A 15,675-nucleotide genomic window follows, 5' to 3' on the forward strand; every position below is an offset into this window, starting at 1 on the left:
CATTCTTCTTCATCCTACTCATTCTTCAGTCCCTCCTCCAAGCAGAGGACAAAAAAGAGAGCAATAGTGCCCCTGAATTGGAACTGAGGTTTGGACTCCTGTAGATTCCAACCTACAGCTTCTACCCCCGCTGAGGGTAAATCATTAATTCGAACGTTTCTAACTTTGTTACTCTTCATCACAGTTACACAGGGCCACGGAAGATTTAGTATCAAGGCATTCACATGGCCTACGTGCCTTTAAGAAAGCGCTAAATAAAGGGTTTTTTGTTTTTGTTTTTGTTTTACCAGTTACCCTGCAGGGGGTTCGGGTGGGGGTGGAAAAGTGTATTGTTGGATTTAAGAGCTCAGCCGCAGACGAACACACGGATGGACCCTGAGGGGTCATCAGGCTGCAGAGGTGATGCAAGGAGCCCAGCTTTATCTCGCCTCGTGGTGGGGTACGCTCTCACATTCTTCCATTGAGGAGAAATTACAGCATACTCTCGTCCCATGCGGGGGGGCATAGCTCCCAAAAGCAATGGCCTGAATTGGCATGTGCGAGATTCAGATCGTCCCTGAGATGCGACTGCAGTGGCTAGGCGGGCGGCCGAAGCAGGCTCTTGGCGCCGGCCTCCAGCAGGGGCGCGGGCGGCCCGGGGTCTCCGGGGCTCCCTCCCGCAGCCCGCGGACCCGCCGCTAGGAGGCGCTGTGAGAGCGCCGGGCCCCCTCCCGCTGCCAGAGGAGGGCTGGCATCCCCTCCGCCAGCCCCTGAGCCGGCCGGGGAGCAGGCGGGGAGCAGACCTCAGAGGACGCGCGGAGGAGAGCCGGGGGCTGTCACCGCCGACGCGACGCGCGCACCGACCCAGGACGCGGGCACCTGCGGACCGCCACCCGCCGCCCCCGCGAAGGAGCCGGGCCGGTGTCTTGGGCACCCGCTCCCCGGTGAGCACCCGCCGGGGCGGAGGGCGATGTCTGCCGGGGCCCGCCGCGGTCCCCGGGGCAGCCGGGCGCAGCCGCTCGCGCCCCTCTGGTGCTTCTCGGCCGCGCTGGGCGTGCTGTGGACCCCCGGCTCGCAGGCGTTCAACTTGGACGTGGACAAGCTCACGGTGTACAGCGGCCCCGAGGGCAGCTACTTCGGCTACGCGGTGGACTTCCATATACCTGCCGCTCGCACGTAAGTCGCCCAGCGCAGGGAGTTCGCGCGCGGGGGCGAACCCGGCCACAGGCTGGGTCCCTGCCCGTCTGCCGGGGGACCCGCGCCTGTCCCCGCAGCTCGATGGAAGGAGATTCCTGAGATTCCATCCCGCTGCGCACTTGGGGTCCCGTCCGGCTCCCCCGCCTCTTGTCCCCCTTCCATGCTAGATGCGCCTTGGGAATTTTGAAGTAGAGACATGCCACTTGCATAGAAAACGCAAGTCCTGGGGAGCTCCCAGGACGCGAGCAAAGACTCGAGCACCATACAAAGGGGAGACCGGGACCGAACAGACTCAGGCCGGTTAAAACAACGGACCACAACACGGTCTGTTTATGCATAGTCTGTAACAATTAAGTGTCTGGGCGCAAGTGCTGTCGGCTACAAGCAGCTGGGCTCTGTCCTTTGCTACTTCTTTCCCCTTTTCTCTCATCTCACTGTATACATAGCTCCACCTAGAGAAGAATTGGGACGATTTGCACCCTCTTCAAAACCAGGTTTCAGGCGCCCGTAGGTTTCCAACAGGAAATCAAGTTTGACAGTCGGTCTCCATCATAAATACGTTTCTGCCCCGACCCCCACCCTAGTCTCAGTGAGCACGCTGCTACGGGAGACTGCATCGCATGTGCACACTTTTATGATTGCCAGGGAGTGATTTTCTCCAATCCTTTTGCAGAGCGAGTGTCTTGGTGGGGGCGCCCAAAGCCAACACCAGCCAGCCAGACATCGTGGAAGGGGGAGCCGTCTATTACTGTCCTTGGCCCGCCGAGGGGTCTGCGCAGTGCAAGCAGATACCGTTTGACAACACCAGTAAGTGATATCTGTCCTTCTCAACGGTGGGTCCTGGTTTCAAGGAACCAGAGCCATCCTGGAGTTAATTCCCCATTTTGTTTGTACTCGGCCTGTCTGATGAGTCTGTGTTGTGGGCTGTTCAGGTTCCTAGAGAAATCAGCTTAAGCCTGATTGAAGGCGAGGAAAATGTCGCGTGAACCCCAGAGAGGGAACCTTGGTATTTTGACCTTGAGTATTTGGGTGCGTCCTAGTACCTTCTGTTTCCTTACTGTCCCAAGATGAGCGTTTTCAGGGTGAGTGGATGCTTTGAAGAAATACAAATGCTCCACCCTAACCTTGATTATGGAGAGTTTGGTTGTTTCCCAAGGACAAATCCAGGAAAAGACCGACCCTTAGCATTTCCAGTGCCCAAACTCCGGAGGCAAGACTCAGCTGCTATAAGACCCAGACATCACTCCATGTTGCTGTTTAATTCTTTACAGAAAGAAAGAATTTTCTTTCAAAATATTGGACATTGGAGGCAAACTAGTACAGGCAGAGTGTGGATGGATTACATTCATTTCCAAAATCCCTAGACAGATGTTTCTTATTTAATTAAAGGGAAAATACATTTTAACCAATTCAGGCTGGTTAGGTTTCCTCTCGTGTTTTCTCTTTGGGTCCTGAGAAAATAATTTTACCGTAACGCTTTCTAAAACATTAACACTGAATGTTTTAATTTGTACCTTTAAAACTTTATGAATTCAAAAGGTATACATTATCAGGAACCAAATATCTCTTTTCAGAAAAATGTGAACTCAAATAATGTTTTTTGATGATCAGTCATTTAAGATACCTTTTGCACCACACAACTATTTTTATGACATCATTCTTCATCATTGTTACATTAGTGTGCATTTAGAATGTATGTAGAAAATCCATTTTCACAGCATTTTGGTGAAAGTGGATGGGTTGTATTTACCTGTTACTTTATCCGATTTGCAACTTTCTATCTTAAAAAATAAGATAATTTTGATTCTATCAATATGAAAACCATTTCAAAGGGGAAAAAAAATCCTATGCAAGGCTTACCTTGAATTATGACCAAATTAGGAAAATACTTCATAAAAGCATTTTCAAATTATGTTTTTCATATGTGTCTGGATATAGTCACCATAGCTCCTCTACCATTTTATTAAGTAACTCAGTTACTTCGTACCAATTTTCATAAGCTTTTACTTTTAAATGTATTAGAAATTAGAAAAATTAAGCCACTTGATGTTAACTTGTAAAAGATATCTTTTAACTAGTTGTTTAATTGGGATTTTAAATGTTTCTGCTTACTGACCTACTTCCGTTTGAGAATAAATTTTCTAAATCAGGATTAAGCATAAAATTAATGGCTTTTTAAATAATCCATATCAAAACCATTTGTATTTGTATTTTTAAAAGACTCTAAAACTTAAGCCTTGATAAATAAAGACATAAATCAATAGTATTATTTGAATTTAAGTTAAGGGAAATAAGTATTTACATTTTTAAATCTTGTATTTTTACCAAGAAGCAATCTATAGTCATGGACATAAATTTTGTAACCTGCTAGAACATTCCTATAACATCCCAAATCAGGATCTGGTTAGTATATTTTTCCTTTGATAAAAGAAGAACCGATGTCTGCCCAGATAAGTCACATCTGAATACCTTTCTAAGTACTAATCCCAGTAGATGTCATCGTTCAACAGATGAAAACCAGAGAATACAGACAACAATATGAATTTTTAAAAACTGAACACTCCCAACCAAAAAATTTCCAATGTTAAATTACAATAGGTAAATTTTCCAAAAGTTCCTTCTAGAGCAACTGTTTGGAGATCTGAATTCACTTTCCCATGGAGAACTAATGCTGCAAGATTGTGCTTTGGTTTCCAGAACAGCCCACAGGAATGCACTAAACCCTTATTGTAGGGGAGTTATATTTGTAGTGAAACAGTAGGGGACAAACCAGCACAGTTTTAGCAATTAAATAAACAGAAAAATAATAAGAATGTCGAGAAAAGATCAGTGTTACTTGGAGAAAGAGCCAGGGGTGAATGGCATCCCTTCTGTGCAAGTTCTGAGGAAGACATCTGGATCTCTCAAAGGGCTCTAGAGAATAATGCTGTTGGTTCTACACTATATCTTATTTGACTTCTAAATGAATGGAGGTTTTTTGGATTTTTTTGTGGTTTTTTTTTGTTGTTGTTGTTTTGTAGACAGATGCCCTCTTCCTACTATTATACTTAGCAACCATAACTGTAGTGATTTGAGGATTCATAAATGGAACAAAATAAGGGGAAGAAACGGGGAGGGAGATTGATGTTTCTGAAATAATTGAGCAAAAAATGAAGATAAAAAAGAAGCAAGGCAGAGGAAGTCATACGTTTGTGAGAAATGAATGGTCCATGGTGGAATGAACAAAGCAGTGAGCTGGGAAAGCTTGGGGGAGTCCCACTGAGAAGTCTTTGAGAAAAGAAAGTTCTCCATGTTAGCCATCAGGGGGTACTGTGGGCCCAGGAACCTTGGTTGCTGTTGGGAATGGACTGGGAATGGTGGGGCAAAAGGAATCTGAGGACCCCGGGGGCTCCTTGTTGGCTACTGAGTGGGTGCTAGCGCGCAACACATCATTTCTACCGATTTCTTTATCCAGGCACCCCAAACAATGGGGCTCTTTGCAGTTGGAGTCCCTGTTCTTTGGGCACAGTGTGATCTTGGAACCAAAGATGAAAGGCAGAAACACAGGTGTTGCTGACTCCGGGTCTGGCAGTCGATGTTACCACATGCTTGATATTTATTGATCACCTACTACGTACCAGCCACTTATACAACTTATTTATAACCCATAAAACACATTTTATGAATAAGGAAACTGACATCAAAGGTGTTAAAAAAGTTACGTGCAAGACCACACCATGGTAAGCAGTAGACACAGGGTTGGAAAAAAGGTCTGCCTGGAACAGAGTCTGCCTCTTCACCCTGCCTTCCTTCCAGGACTGGGAGAAGTCGGTTCCTAATGGGGAGCAAATTCAGGGTTGGCTCCTATGGAGCTGACGCCCTGCTTGCCCTGCCTTCCCCACCTCCTTCCCCTCAACCCCCAATTACCTTCACAAATTCCAATGAAAATGATCTTCCAGAGAAGATCTAGAAGGGAAAAGCAGTTGGGGTCGAGGGTTGTGGAGAGCAGAGGTCATAGAAGGAGGGCTTTGTCTTGATGGGGATGATAGGTTGTCCACGCTGCTGGTTTGCCACAGCTCCTCACAGCGTGCTATGGCCCCTCAGTGTCCCCAGTCAACGGCCTCCTGTCTTAATCTCTGCCTGTTGGCAGCCATGTACAGTTTTCCCAAAAGAAGAAGAAAATTTCTCTGCTTGACAAAGTAGTGGCTTTGAGTGTTGAGCGCCCACAAACTGATGTTCACATAATAGAGCACCATGTCTCGGGCATAAATATGTATCATACTGCAAATATTCCTCTGAAAAGATAGTCGTGACTTCCCCGTCTTTTCTCCATCTGGCTTTACAGTAAATTTGACCTTTTAATGACATTGTTTCAACTTGTTCAAGCCGCCTGGGGTGACTACAATTTAGTGTTCACGGTGGTAACCTAACAAACTCTCTCAACCTAGGCATTGAAGGACACTGGCCTATAATTTAGTCCCCGAATCTGGTTGTGATCTTGAACTTCAATTGTAAGGTCAACTGCCTTTTTTCTTTTCTAAACTTCCATTTTGTTTCATTTTTTTTCATTAAATGATCATTTATGTTATTTTTACCTTATCGCATAACCTGGATCTTAAAAATTACTTCTCATCATGAATGAAAAACCAGGAAGCCAGAAATAGCCTAACACTTCAAATGCATGAATACTATTAAAATCTGTGGTCCTTTCAAGTATGGAGGAGGGAAACCTGAGGGAAGCATATGGGGGGGGGGGAGGTGCCAAGTGCAAAGAGTAGATAATTTTCCTCCTCTGTACAAAATCAAGTGCTTGCAAAAAAGCACTTCTCTCATCTCCCGTCTATCTTTCCCTCTTACTTCACTAGAATAAAATCCCCCCTTCACCAAATTGATTTCTTTCACTTTAGCCTCAGGAACTGTCTAGACTGTGCCCCGTGTCTTAAACAATTTAAAACATCACATCTGCCAAATTCATGCCTCTCCTTTCTAAATCTACTCCAAGGTTCATTTCATCTTTTTCCTACATTTTCCAAACCCATGTGTGGAGTAAATAAAACTGCTAGATTAGAGCCCCCCTGCTAAAAGGGGGAGGGAAGAAACAGAATGAATAGAGCCTCATCTTTGGAATGATGAAGGGCAAACTCATGGCAAAGGCGTAGTGTGCAAATATCTGATTATTTTAAATACACAAATGAAACATTTTGAGGAGAAAGATAATGGCATGTGCTAATTAATGATGATAATCATCATAACACGAAAAGTAATGGAGGCAAGACAGCTGGGAACACTGGCAATTAGGGACCCACATGAAGAATGAACAGGAAGAGGTGGGCGGTGGCATTGAGATTTGGAAGGCATCTGAGAAAAAGTACTAGAATTTGCCTGGCCTTAATTTAGTACCTTTGTGTTTAAAACAACAACCACAACAAAATGAAACCCTAAAATGGAAGACAGTTTGGTTAAGATATTTCAAAGCTCTGTAATGGTAAGATTTTTGTTAGAATTGTGTTTTAGCTTGGGGACCGGAAGCCTTTGGGTGAGGGGGTCTGTTTTATTTTGTGTTAAGTGAGCCCACAATAAGAAGCAGCTTAAAGCATCTGGCACTGTGACTGGTACAAGGTTGCTTTTTGATAATATTGGATGTGCCCTTTTTCTCATGTGAGGGTTGGGAAACATATTGGTCGCATAAGTCTTGCTTTTTCCAACTTCCTCAAAACGAAATCAGGTTTTGTTCAGGAACAAAGAGAAGAAAAATGTAGGTCAGAGCTATCAAGTAAATGACAGAGGAAATAACACAAAAGTGACAGAACTCATGGACAGCAGAAATCTGGGCTTTGGGAAGCTCGGTTGAAAGTGGAAAAGAGGGCGCCTGGGTGGCTCAGTTGGTTAAGCGACTGCCTTCGGCTCAGGTCATGATCCTGGAGTCCCTGGATCGAGTCCCGCATCGGGCTCCCTGCTCCGCGGGGAGTCTGCTTCTCCCTCTGACCCTCCCCCCTCTCATGCTCTCTCTCTCATTCTCTCTCTCTCTCTCTCAAATAAATAAATAAAATCTTAAAAAAAGAAAGTGGAAAAGAGGGGGAGGCAACTCAAATAGAACCTGCTCCATGAAGAATTCATAATGCAATAATTAGTATAAGTGCTGCTAATCAGAAACATATAGAGATACATATATATTCACTGCTGACCCCACTGAATCATTGAGGGTGGTTTAGCTGGATGGCCCACTTATTCTGGAAGCAACTCATGACGGCCACCACACCTGACACACTGCCCGGACAGATGCAGCCAACATCCCTAAGCTTCTCCCAAACGGCTCGGACTTCCATGTGACAGAATGCAACCGAGTCCTGATACGAGAAGGGAGGAGGCTGTGGTCCCTACAGCACATAGCAGCCGAGGAAGCAATTAGAAAAAGGAAGTCCTTGAAACTCTAACTAGAAATGGGAAACAGATCTGCTCTATGGCCAGTTGAGTAGTATGAGCATCAGGCGCCTGTTGCCTAATCTGCAAAATTCTTTCAAGAAACTAGAGGTCTGTGAGATGGAACAGGCTTCCAAGCTCTTGGCAGGAAGAGCTGGTGCAGTGGCTGCAGCATTCTGGAAGAAAGGTAGGAAATTGTCTTAAAATTATTCTGAAAGCAGAAAAAAGCACTTGGATGTAGAAGGTGACCAGTTGAGATGTGTGCATTCAAACTTTACCTGTTGTGTATAAAGAGCCCTGTATCTGTGCACGGTGTTGATGAAGAGTATTGCCAATCTTATCAAAAAAGTTCAGAGCAGGGCGCCTGGGTGGCTCAGTTGGTTAAGCGACTGCCTTCGGCTCAGGTCATGATCCTGGAGTCCCAGGATCGAGTCCCACATCGGGCTCCCTGCTCAGCAGGGGGTCTGCTTCTCCCTCTGCCCTCTTCCCTCTCGTGCTCTCTGTCTCTCATTCTCTGTCTCTCAAATAAATAAATAAAAAATCTTAAAAAAAAAAAAAGTTCAGAGCAGGTGCACCCTGACTGACACCATCCAGATACACAAACAGATTTTTGAGGAAGATAGATAGACTAATTATTGATCCTATTAAAAGCACTCACCTAGAAAATAATATTTAATTTTCAAAGTTCAGTTTAAGTATATCCTTACAAAAACATATTTAATGCATCAAGCAAGGTGCACCTATGTAATGAAACCCTGAAATAGATTAAAAATAGTTTTAATTCTATTATGGATATTTAAGGTACATAAGCAATCACAGTTCACCAATAGGTGATTTATACTTAAAATAATCTACCTAATACACCAGTATTATTCCACTGGACTTTAGCCAGGCAGCTCCCACACCAGTTTGGAAGAAATAAAGTTAAATCTCAGTCCCGCAGAAAGATCAGTTGCTGGATCTCTGATATTTTGTATATGGCCAAGATCTGCAAAATTTTCTAGATCCACAAACATTGGTAAAAGTGACCATTTACCATTTTAATTGTTTTTGGTAGAAATAAGGCATGGATTACAAATAAATCTTTATAAAAATGCCAGGCATTAGGGGTGGGAAGGAGGTGTTGACTCCAAAGGGGCAGAACAAGGGAGTTTGAGGAGCAGGGGGTAAGCCCACGGATGGAACTTTCTGTGTCTTGATTGTGCTGGTGGATACATGGCTGTGTGTATCTGTCAAAACCCACAGAACTATGTATTACCAAAAGTGAATCTTACTGATTGTAAGTGAAAAAAAAATGAGAAAGAAAATTTTTATGAAGAATGCTAGAGAGTTGTCTATTCGATGTAGGGATTCAATTTGGTTTTGTGGCCATTTGCTATGAGCATGTGGTCTTTAAGCTCCCGGACTATGGAAAGGTCTGATGTAACAATAACTGGCAGCATAAGGAGACACATATTACCCTTGAAGAGCTTAGGCTGCTGCCTCTAAATAAGGGGGAACAATCAGTCAGATCATCATGTAGGACCTTCTTTATCATTCTTTAACTAAAGGATTATATGTTCAGAGTATGGCAAGAGAACTGTGAATGAAAACATGATGAATAAGAATAAACCTTTGCAATGAAGCATCATACTTGTGTAATATTATCCTTACTGAAATTCAGACGTGGGACCCCTCATTGGTAATCATTAAACTAAGGAGACCTCATTTCAAACACATATTATAGTTATCGTAACCAGCGTAACTACCCTCAGCGTATGTACATATTAACATTTGTTCAGTTTTATTCTTTACCTCTGATACCTGACATATGGACACAGATTTGTATATGATATTGCAAAAGCCTCTGCATGCATCTGCCCTGGTTTCCGGGAAGTGTAGAGATTAAGAGGCACACACCATTACTACAGAAATAGGTTTATGCAGGGACGGTACACAGCCCACTTTATGCACAGCATCTCCCCACAGGTGTAGGGGATGAAGCCAACTCCCCCTACTCAGGTTATGGCTCCATTTCACATGTGTCTCGGTTGTTATCCGCTATGACTTGCCCAGATGTCTCCAGCTTCCCCCATCGCTCACGCTACTTATGTCTTTAGCACGATACATCACAGCACTGGGTATCTCTCAAATGTATATTACACATACACACATGGCTCTGCTCTCCCTGGGCCCACGTCCTCAAACATCCAGAACGTCTTCTCTCCCAGTCATGATTTTCTGGTACTTCCGGCTTCTTTCTTCCTGCCGTTCCCAAAGGGAAATACGTTTTAGACATTAATTCTGAAGCTGTAGCCAATCCTTTTTTAGAAGAAAGGAGGCATAAACACTGAAAAAGTAATGTTTTCAAATATCTTCAATATGGGTAGTCAAGCAAAGTATGGCCTAATCACTATGGGAAATGGTTTTAATGTTAAGTGAAAAACATAAAATTCAAAATTGTATCTAGACCTGTCGAAGAGTACAAGAAGGGATATAGGATGAGAGGCTGTCTTTGGGACATGTGATTAAAATTGGATTTTTTTCTTCTTCTTTCTATTTTTTAAGATTTTATTTATTTGTTTGACAGAGAGAGAGACAGCGAGAGAGGGGACACAAGCAGGGGGAGTGGAAGAGGGAGAAGAAGGCTCCCCGCTCTGCGGGGAGCCTGATGCGGGGCTCGATCCCAGGACCCTGAGATCATGACCCGAGCCGAAGGCAGACGCTTAACGACTGAGCCACCCAGGCGCCCCTCTTCTTCTTTTTTTAAATGCATTTTTTGAACCTCATTTTCAAAACCACGAACAGGTATTTATTTATGATCAGGAAAAATATTGGTAAAAATAAACATGCAAAATTTTCTAAATGAAGTTATTGAGTTCACTGAAGGGTTGTGAAGATTATGTATAGATGGTGGAGTAGTTTAAAAATGCACTATTTTTGTATGGGTACTTATGTTTCCAAATATTGAAGACCAAGGATGTTTTCAGTAACAATTATATGTGTAAAAAGAAGAAGATACAGAAGTATTGCCTGTTTTCATTTTCGATTGTCCCTGAATCAATAGGAATATAGACTTGATGGTCTGCCATAACAGTTTCTAGAGCCTTTTACAAGAAGGGGCTGCTCGTGGGGGCAAACCACTGTACAGATCCTACCAATTCAAATGCTAATTTCATCTGGAAACGCCCTCACAAACAGCTCCAGAAATAACGTTCAGTCAAAAATCTTGAGCCAGTCAAGTTGACACATAAAATTAACCGCCACACACATCTGTAAGACTCATAATGCATGTTCTCCTAGGAATGGCACTGAGAATTCATGAACTAAGGCAACCCACTGGGTTTGTAAGAGAGAACATTTATTGGTAGTCACTATTTATCTTCACATTTCTAAGGCCAAAACATACCCAGGTATTACTGTGGTAACAAAGGAGTCCAAATCTCTGGTTTCAAATAACTCGGGTGTATTGCTTGCTCACATTGTATGTTTAATATGAGTTGGTAAGGAGGCTCTGTTTATTCAAGTCACCCAAGGACGCAGGCTAGTGGAGGTTCCTTGTTGCTGTGTGCTTTCAAGGTCACCTCAACTGTAAAGGCAGGTAGAAAATTGCACATTGTCTGTGAAAGCATCTGCCTAGAATTGACATTTACCAGTTTTCCTCACATTTGGTAGGCCAAAGCAGGCCATGCCAACTTATTTCACACTTCTTCTTTTATCCACACTTAACAAAATTGTATCTACAACCTTTAAAAGAATACCAGAGAGGAAATGCAATAAAAGTGGTTGTCTTTGAAAAATGTGATTAAAACTCGTTTTTCTTCTATCCCTACTGGACATATTTTGTAGGACATATTTTGGGGACACTGAAATGGTTCTTTGGGACTACAGTCCCAACCCTCATACATTATGGTAGAGAGCAGATACATGGCAAGGAAACGAAGGTGTTTCTGTCAGCAGACACAAAGATATGAACAAAACTTTATACCAAAAATCAGTCCTTAACCTGATCCACCTGGACTCCATTCTCTACCACAAATATTGTCTGGCAAGACTGAATGTCCTTCATCCTTTCAATCAGGCTCCTTGGGGGACATGCTATTCAATCACAATGTCTTTTCCCCCCTCAAAGTGCCTTTCAGTAAATTTTAACCTTACTTATGAAAACATTATCTTAAGACAACAATGGAGTTGAAAGTAAAGCTTCTTGTTAGCAAACAATAAAATCAAATTTCAGTGACTAGAAGAGTGTTAATAATTTCTACAAGCAGATACTGTTCTAAACAGTTCTGAACAGAGCCCAAGGCCTTACCTAACTCTTATGGGGTTTACAGTGCATAGCCAGTGACAAACTGAGAAAAAGGAAGGTAAGGCCAAGGGAACAATGAGTGGTGTGTGTGTGTACTCATGTATTTATTTTAGATTGGGTGGGTATTATTTTCCTGGTGCTGCTGTAACAAATTACCACACATTTAGCGACTTTAAACAACACAAACTGATTGTCTTACAGTTTTGGCGGCCAAATTGAAAATAGGTCTGACTGAACTAAAATCAAGGTTTTGGCAGTTGTAGTCCTGCTGGAGGCTCTAAGGGAAGAACCTATTCCCTTGATTTTTCCAGTTTCCAGAGATTTGCCCACATTCCTTGGTTCATGGCCCTCCTGCATTTTCAAAACCAGCAATGTCAAGCTGAGTCATTCTCCCACTGCCATGTCTCTTGCCCTCCTTTCCTGCCTCCATCTTCCACTCCAAAGGATCCTTGTTATGGGTGCCTGGGTGGCTCAGTTGGTTAAGTGTCTGCCTTCAGCTCAGGTCATGATCCCAGGGTCCTGGCATCGAGTCCCACATCAGGCTCCCTGCTCAGCAGGAAGCCTGTTTCTCCCTCTGCCCCTCCCCCTGCTCGTTCTCTCTCTCTCTCTCAAAGATAATAAAATCTTTAAAAAAAAAAAAAAAGAATCCTTTTTATGACAATGGTCCCACCTGGATAATCTCTTTATCTTAAGGTCAGCTGATTAGCAAACTTAATTCCCCTTTGCCATGCCACCTAAAATATTCACAGATTTGGGAGTGGTTAAGATGTAAAATCTGGGGGGACTCTTATTTTGCTTACTACATGTGGTTAGAGTTTTATTGAGGAGGTGGTCTATCTGAGCAAATATCTAAATTAAGTGAGGGAGGGAATGAAGCAGTATTGAGGGTTGGGTAGTGTTCCAGCTTGCAGTGAAGTCATTGTTGAAATCTGGAGATGAGGGTGTCCTTGGGAGATGGAGGCCACTGGACTAGACTGAAGTAAGTTAGGGAAAGAGTGACAGAAAATGAGACCAGAGAGCCAAGTATATAGGCAAGTACCTTAAAGGCCAGGGTCAAGGCTTTGGATTTTATTCAAGGAATGATGGGCAGCCACTGGTGGTTTTGAGTAGACAGACAAGATAATTTGAATCATATTTTTCCAAGGATCAGTTTAACAGACTGTAGACAAGCAAGGAAACTAGATGGAAAACTATCCCCATTGTTGACTGACAGAGAAGTATGGTTAGGGTCGGGCGATAGCAGTTAGGGTTGAAAAATGGTTAGATCTGGGTTCCTTTGAAATGGTAGAATTTCATTAAGGTAGAATTTCAGGCGGTAGAATTTCATTACGGATCAGATGAAAGGTGTGGAAGAAAGAGAGAATTTTGAGCTGAGTAATGGAGGAATGGGACAGAGACAGGGAAAAATAGAAAAGGAGCAAGTCTTGGAAAAAAAATACTAGGAGTCCAATCCAGACAGGTGAAATTTGAGCTTCTTATTAGACATCCAGGTGAGGTCACATGGGAAGGTGGATCAGTAAAGTTGGAGCTCAAGCAAGAGGCTTGGAGACTGAGATTTGGAAGTCATGAGTATGTGGATGATATTCAGAACCACACCTTGGGGATTGAGTATAGTGGGAGAAGGGGGAAGCAAAACACAGCCAAGAGAAGAGAGAAGAGAATGAGAAGAGAGAGATCACGGTTGAGATTGTGTCCTGGGGCATCCCAACATTTGGAGAAATATTGGAGAATTGAGGAGGATGTGTAACAAGCACTGGGAAAGAGGGCCATTGAGGTGGAAGAAGTCATGAAGCCAGTGAAGCAGGTCTTGTGAGGTGGAGTGAAGTGAGGATGGAAATGGGAACATCTGCTTTGGCAACGGGAAGTTATTGCTGATAAAAGTGGTTGCGGTGGAGTTTTCGGGAGAGAAAATGAGAGGACCAAAGGGGACAGCATGAAATAAGAAGTGAAGTTATCAGCTGAGCATGAGAAGGTAGCATGAGAAGGTTGGGAGATTGAGGAAGTGTGAAGAGTAGTCCCAGGGTGGAATGAACTGAGTAGTGAAGTCACAGGAGTGATTAGCAGGCAGTGCGCAGGGACCGTGCAAATTTATAAATCTGAATTTATTTGTGAAAGGAATAAATTTTTGCCTCTGCCCATCTTACGGTGTGGTTCTACTCATTTGGGATAGGATTTAAGATCTCCCAGAGAACAATTCCATCCTGAGTGTTAATCTTCCATGAGGATATGCTGCAGACACAGAAGATTTGAATTCTGAAAAGCTGATCTTATGTGCCATTGGAAATGCTGATTCTTTTTTTTTTTTTTAACCACAAAATGAACCATCTTGTTAAATGACTGGTTGGGATCCTTTTTACTACATCTTCTGGCAGCAGAGATGAGATCCCAAGGAAAATGCAAGCATATGACAGGAGTTAGTGTAAATACATTTGCAAGCGTTATTGGGAGGCAAGTTTATACAGCCTTCATCCTGAAACCCAATCATATCCTGTATTTAAAAGCATTGCTTTGAGGTCATATTGAAGAGATTTATGTCATTTAATCTGCTTCCTGAGATTCCCTTGCTGAGAGGTTTTCATTACTTCTTGAAGCAAATAAATTGTTGGGCACTAAACAGAAGCATGCTGTGTGCCTGCTAATCTGACATAGAAGCTATATTGAGACTTGTCATTTCCCCAGCTGTATCTATGGCCAAGACATTGGAGACCAGGTGTGAGAAAATCTAGAGCTGAGAGAAAGTCTGAGGAATTCAAGGAGCTCAAAGAAAATCTCTGTGCTTGGGAACGAAGAGATGAACTGGTGAGGTAAGGGTGGTATGAGAACTCTGGCTTCAGGATAGAGAATGAATTTGTAAGTGGCAAACCGGGGGGAAGGGAGACCAGTCAGGAGACTGTTGCAGAAACTGAGGCTAAAGAAATGGTGGTCACAACTAGAGGAGTGGCAACAGGTATGGAAAAAATGGACGGATTTGAGAGGGCTTCAGAAGAAAAAATCAACAGGAACTGACTAGCAAATGGCATTTGAGAGTGCAGCATTGCTGATTGCCAAGGATGCATGCTGAGCCCCTGGCTTGGTTCATGGGGCCACCATTTTACTAGCTATAGAAAGCGAACAAGACAGACATACTCTCTGACCATGTGATATTCAAGTCCAATGGACAAGAGCATCAGTGTCAGGCAGCTGTAGTCTGAGACAAGTACTGTACAAGCAGAGAGTGAAGAAGGTTTTAGGTGTGCAGAAGAAGGGCTCCTGTCTCTGTCTGGAGGGGGGCTTAGTGTGTATCAGGGACAGCTGTTCAGAGAGGGCATCATTAAAGGTCAGAGCTGAAGCTTGATGTGTATGTGTATGTGTATGTGTATGTGTGTGTGCATGGGTGTGCCTGTGTGAGCTGTGTGTCTGTCCCAGGCGCAGGTGAATTGAAAGAGAAAACTGTTCTAGTCAGCGCAGATGAGTGGGGTGGGTTGGAGCAGATGAGGTCAAAGGTGATGTCTCTATACAATTCAGGTGTATTCAGCTCTGCTTTTCAGACTTTCATGTCATAGTAGGGAAGTTTTGTTTTGTTTTACTTCATGTTTTTAATCTGATCTGCCAGAGGTGGCTTACCATTTCCCTTTGGAGAGATGAGTCTTTCATTTATTAATATTTGCTCCCCTAGCTGCATCATATAAATTAACAGAACATCTACCCAAAAAATCACTTGCAGTGTACCAACAAAAGTCCATTTGTATTTCCAGAACAAACCTTATGTACGACCTGAGTTAACTGGCATATGAAAAACATTTCAAATGATATTATATGATATAGAAAACTCA

The 15,675-nt window shown here is 43.3% G+C and overlaps 1 protein-coding gene across 2 annotated transcripts in view; it reads left to right on the forward strand.

Annotated features, from left to right (window-relative positions):
* Window positions 1–674: 674 nt before the first annotated feature.
* The window catches only part of ITGA8 (integrin subunit alpha 8), a 180,137-nt gene continuing 165,136 nt past the window's right edge, over window positions 675–15,675 (forward strand). The window contains exons 1-2 of one of the 2 annotated variants that reach the window (XM_064592014.1): window positions 675–1,155; window positions 1,850–1,983. In XM_064592014.1, coding sequence (XP_064448084.1) covers window positions 950–1,155; window positions 1,850–1,983 — 340 coding nt within the window. In that variant the 5' untranslated portion in view covers window positions 675–949. The remainder of the gene's footprint in view (window positions 1,156–1,849; window positions 1,984–15,675) is intronic. The other variant, XM_064592013.1, reaches the window with a different exon arrangement.

The sequence above is a fragment of the Mirounga angustirostris genome, unplaced genomic scaffold, assembly GCF_029215605.1.
Source record: "Mirounga angustirostris isolate CCGP_5_RB_7025 unplaced genomic scaffold, mMirAng1.0.hap1 SCAF_5, whole genome shotgun sequence".
Classification (NCBI taxonomy): Eukaryota; Metazoa; Chordata; class Mammalia; order Carnivora; family Phocidae; genus Mirounga; species Mirounga angustirostris.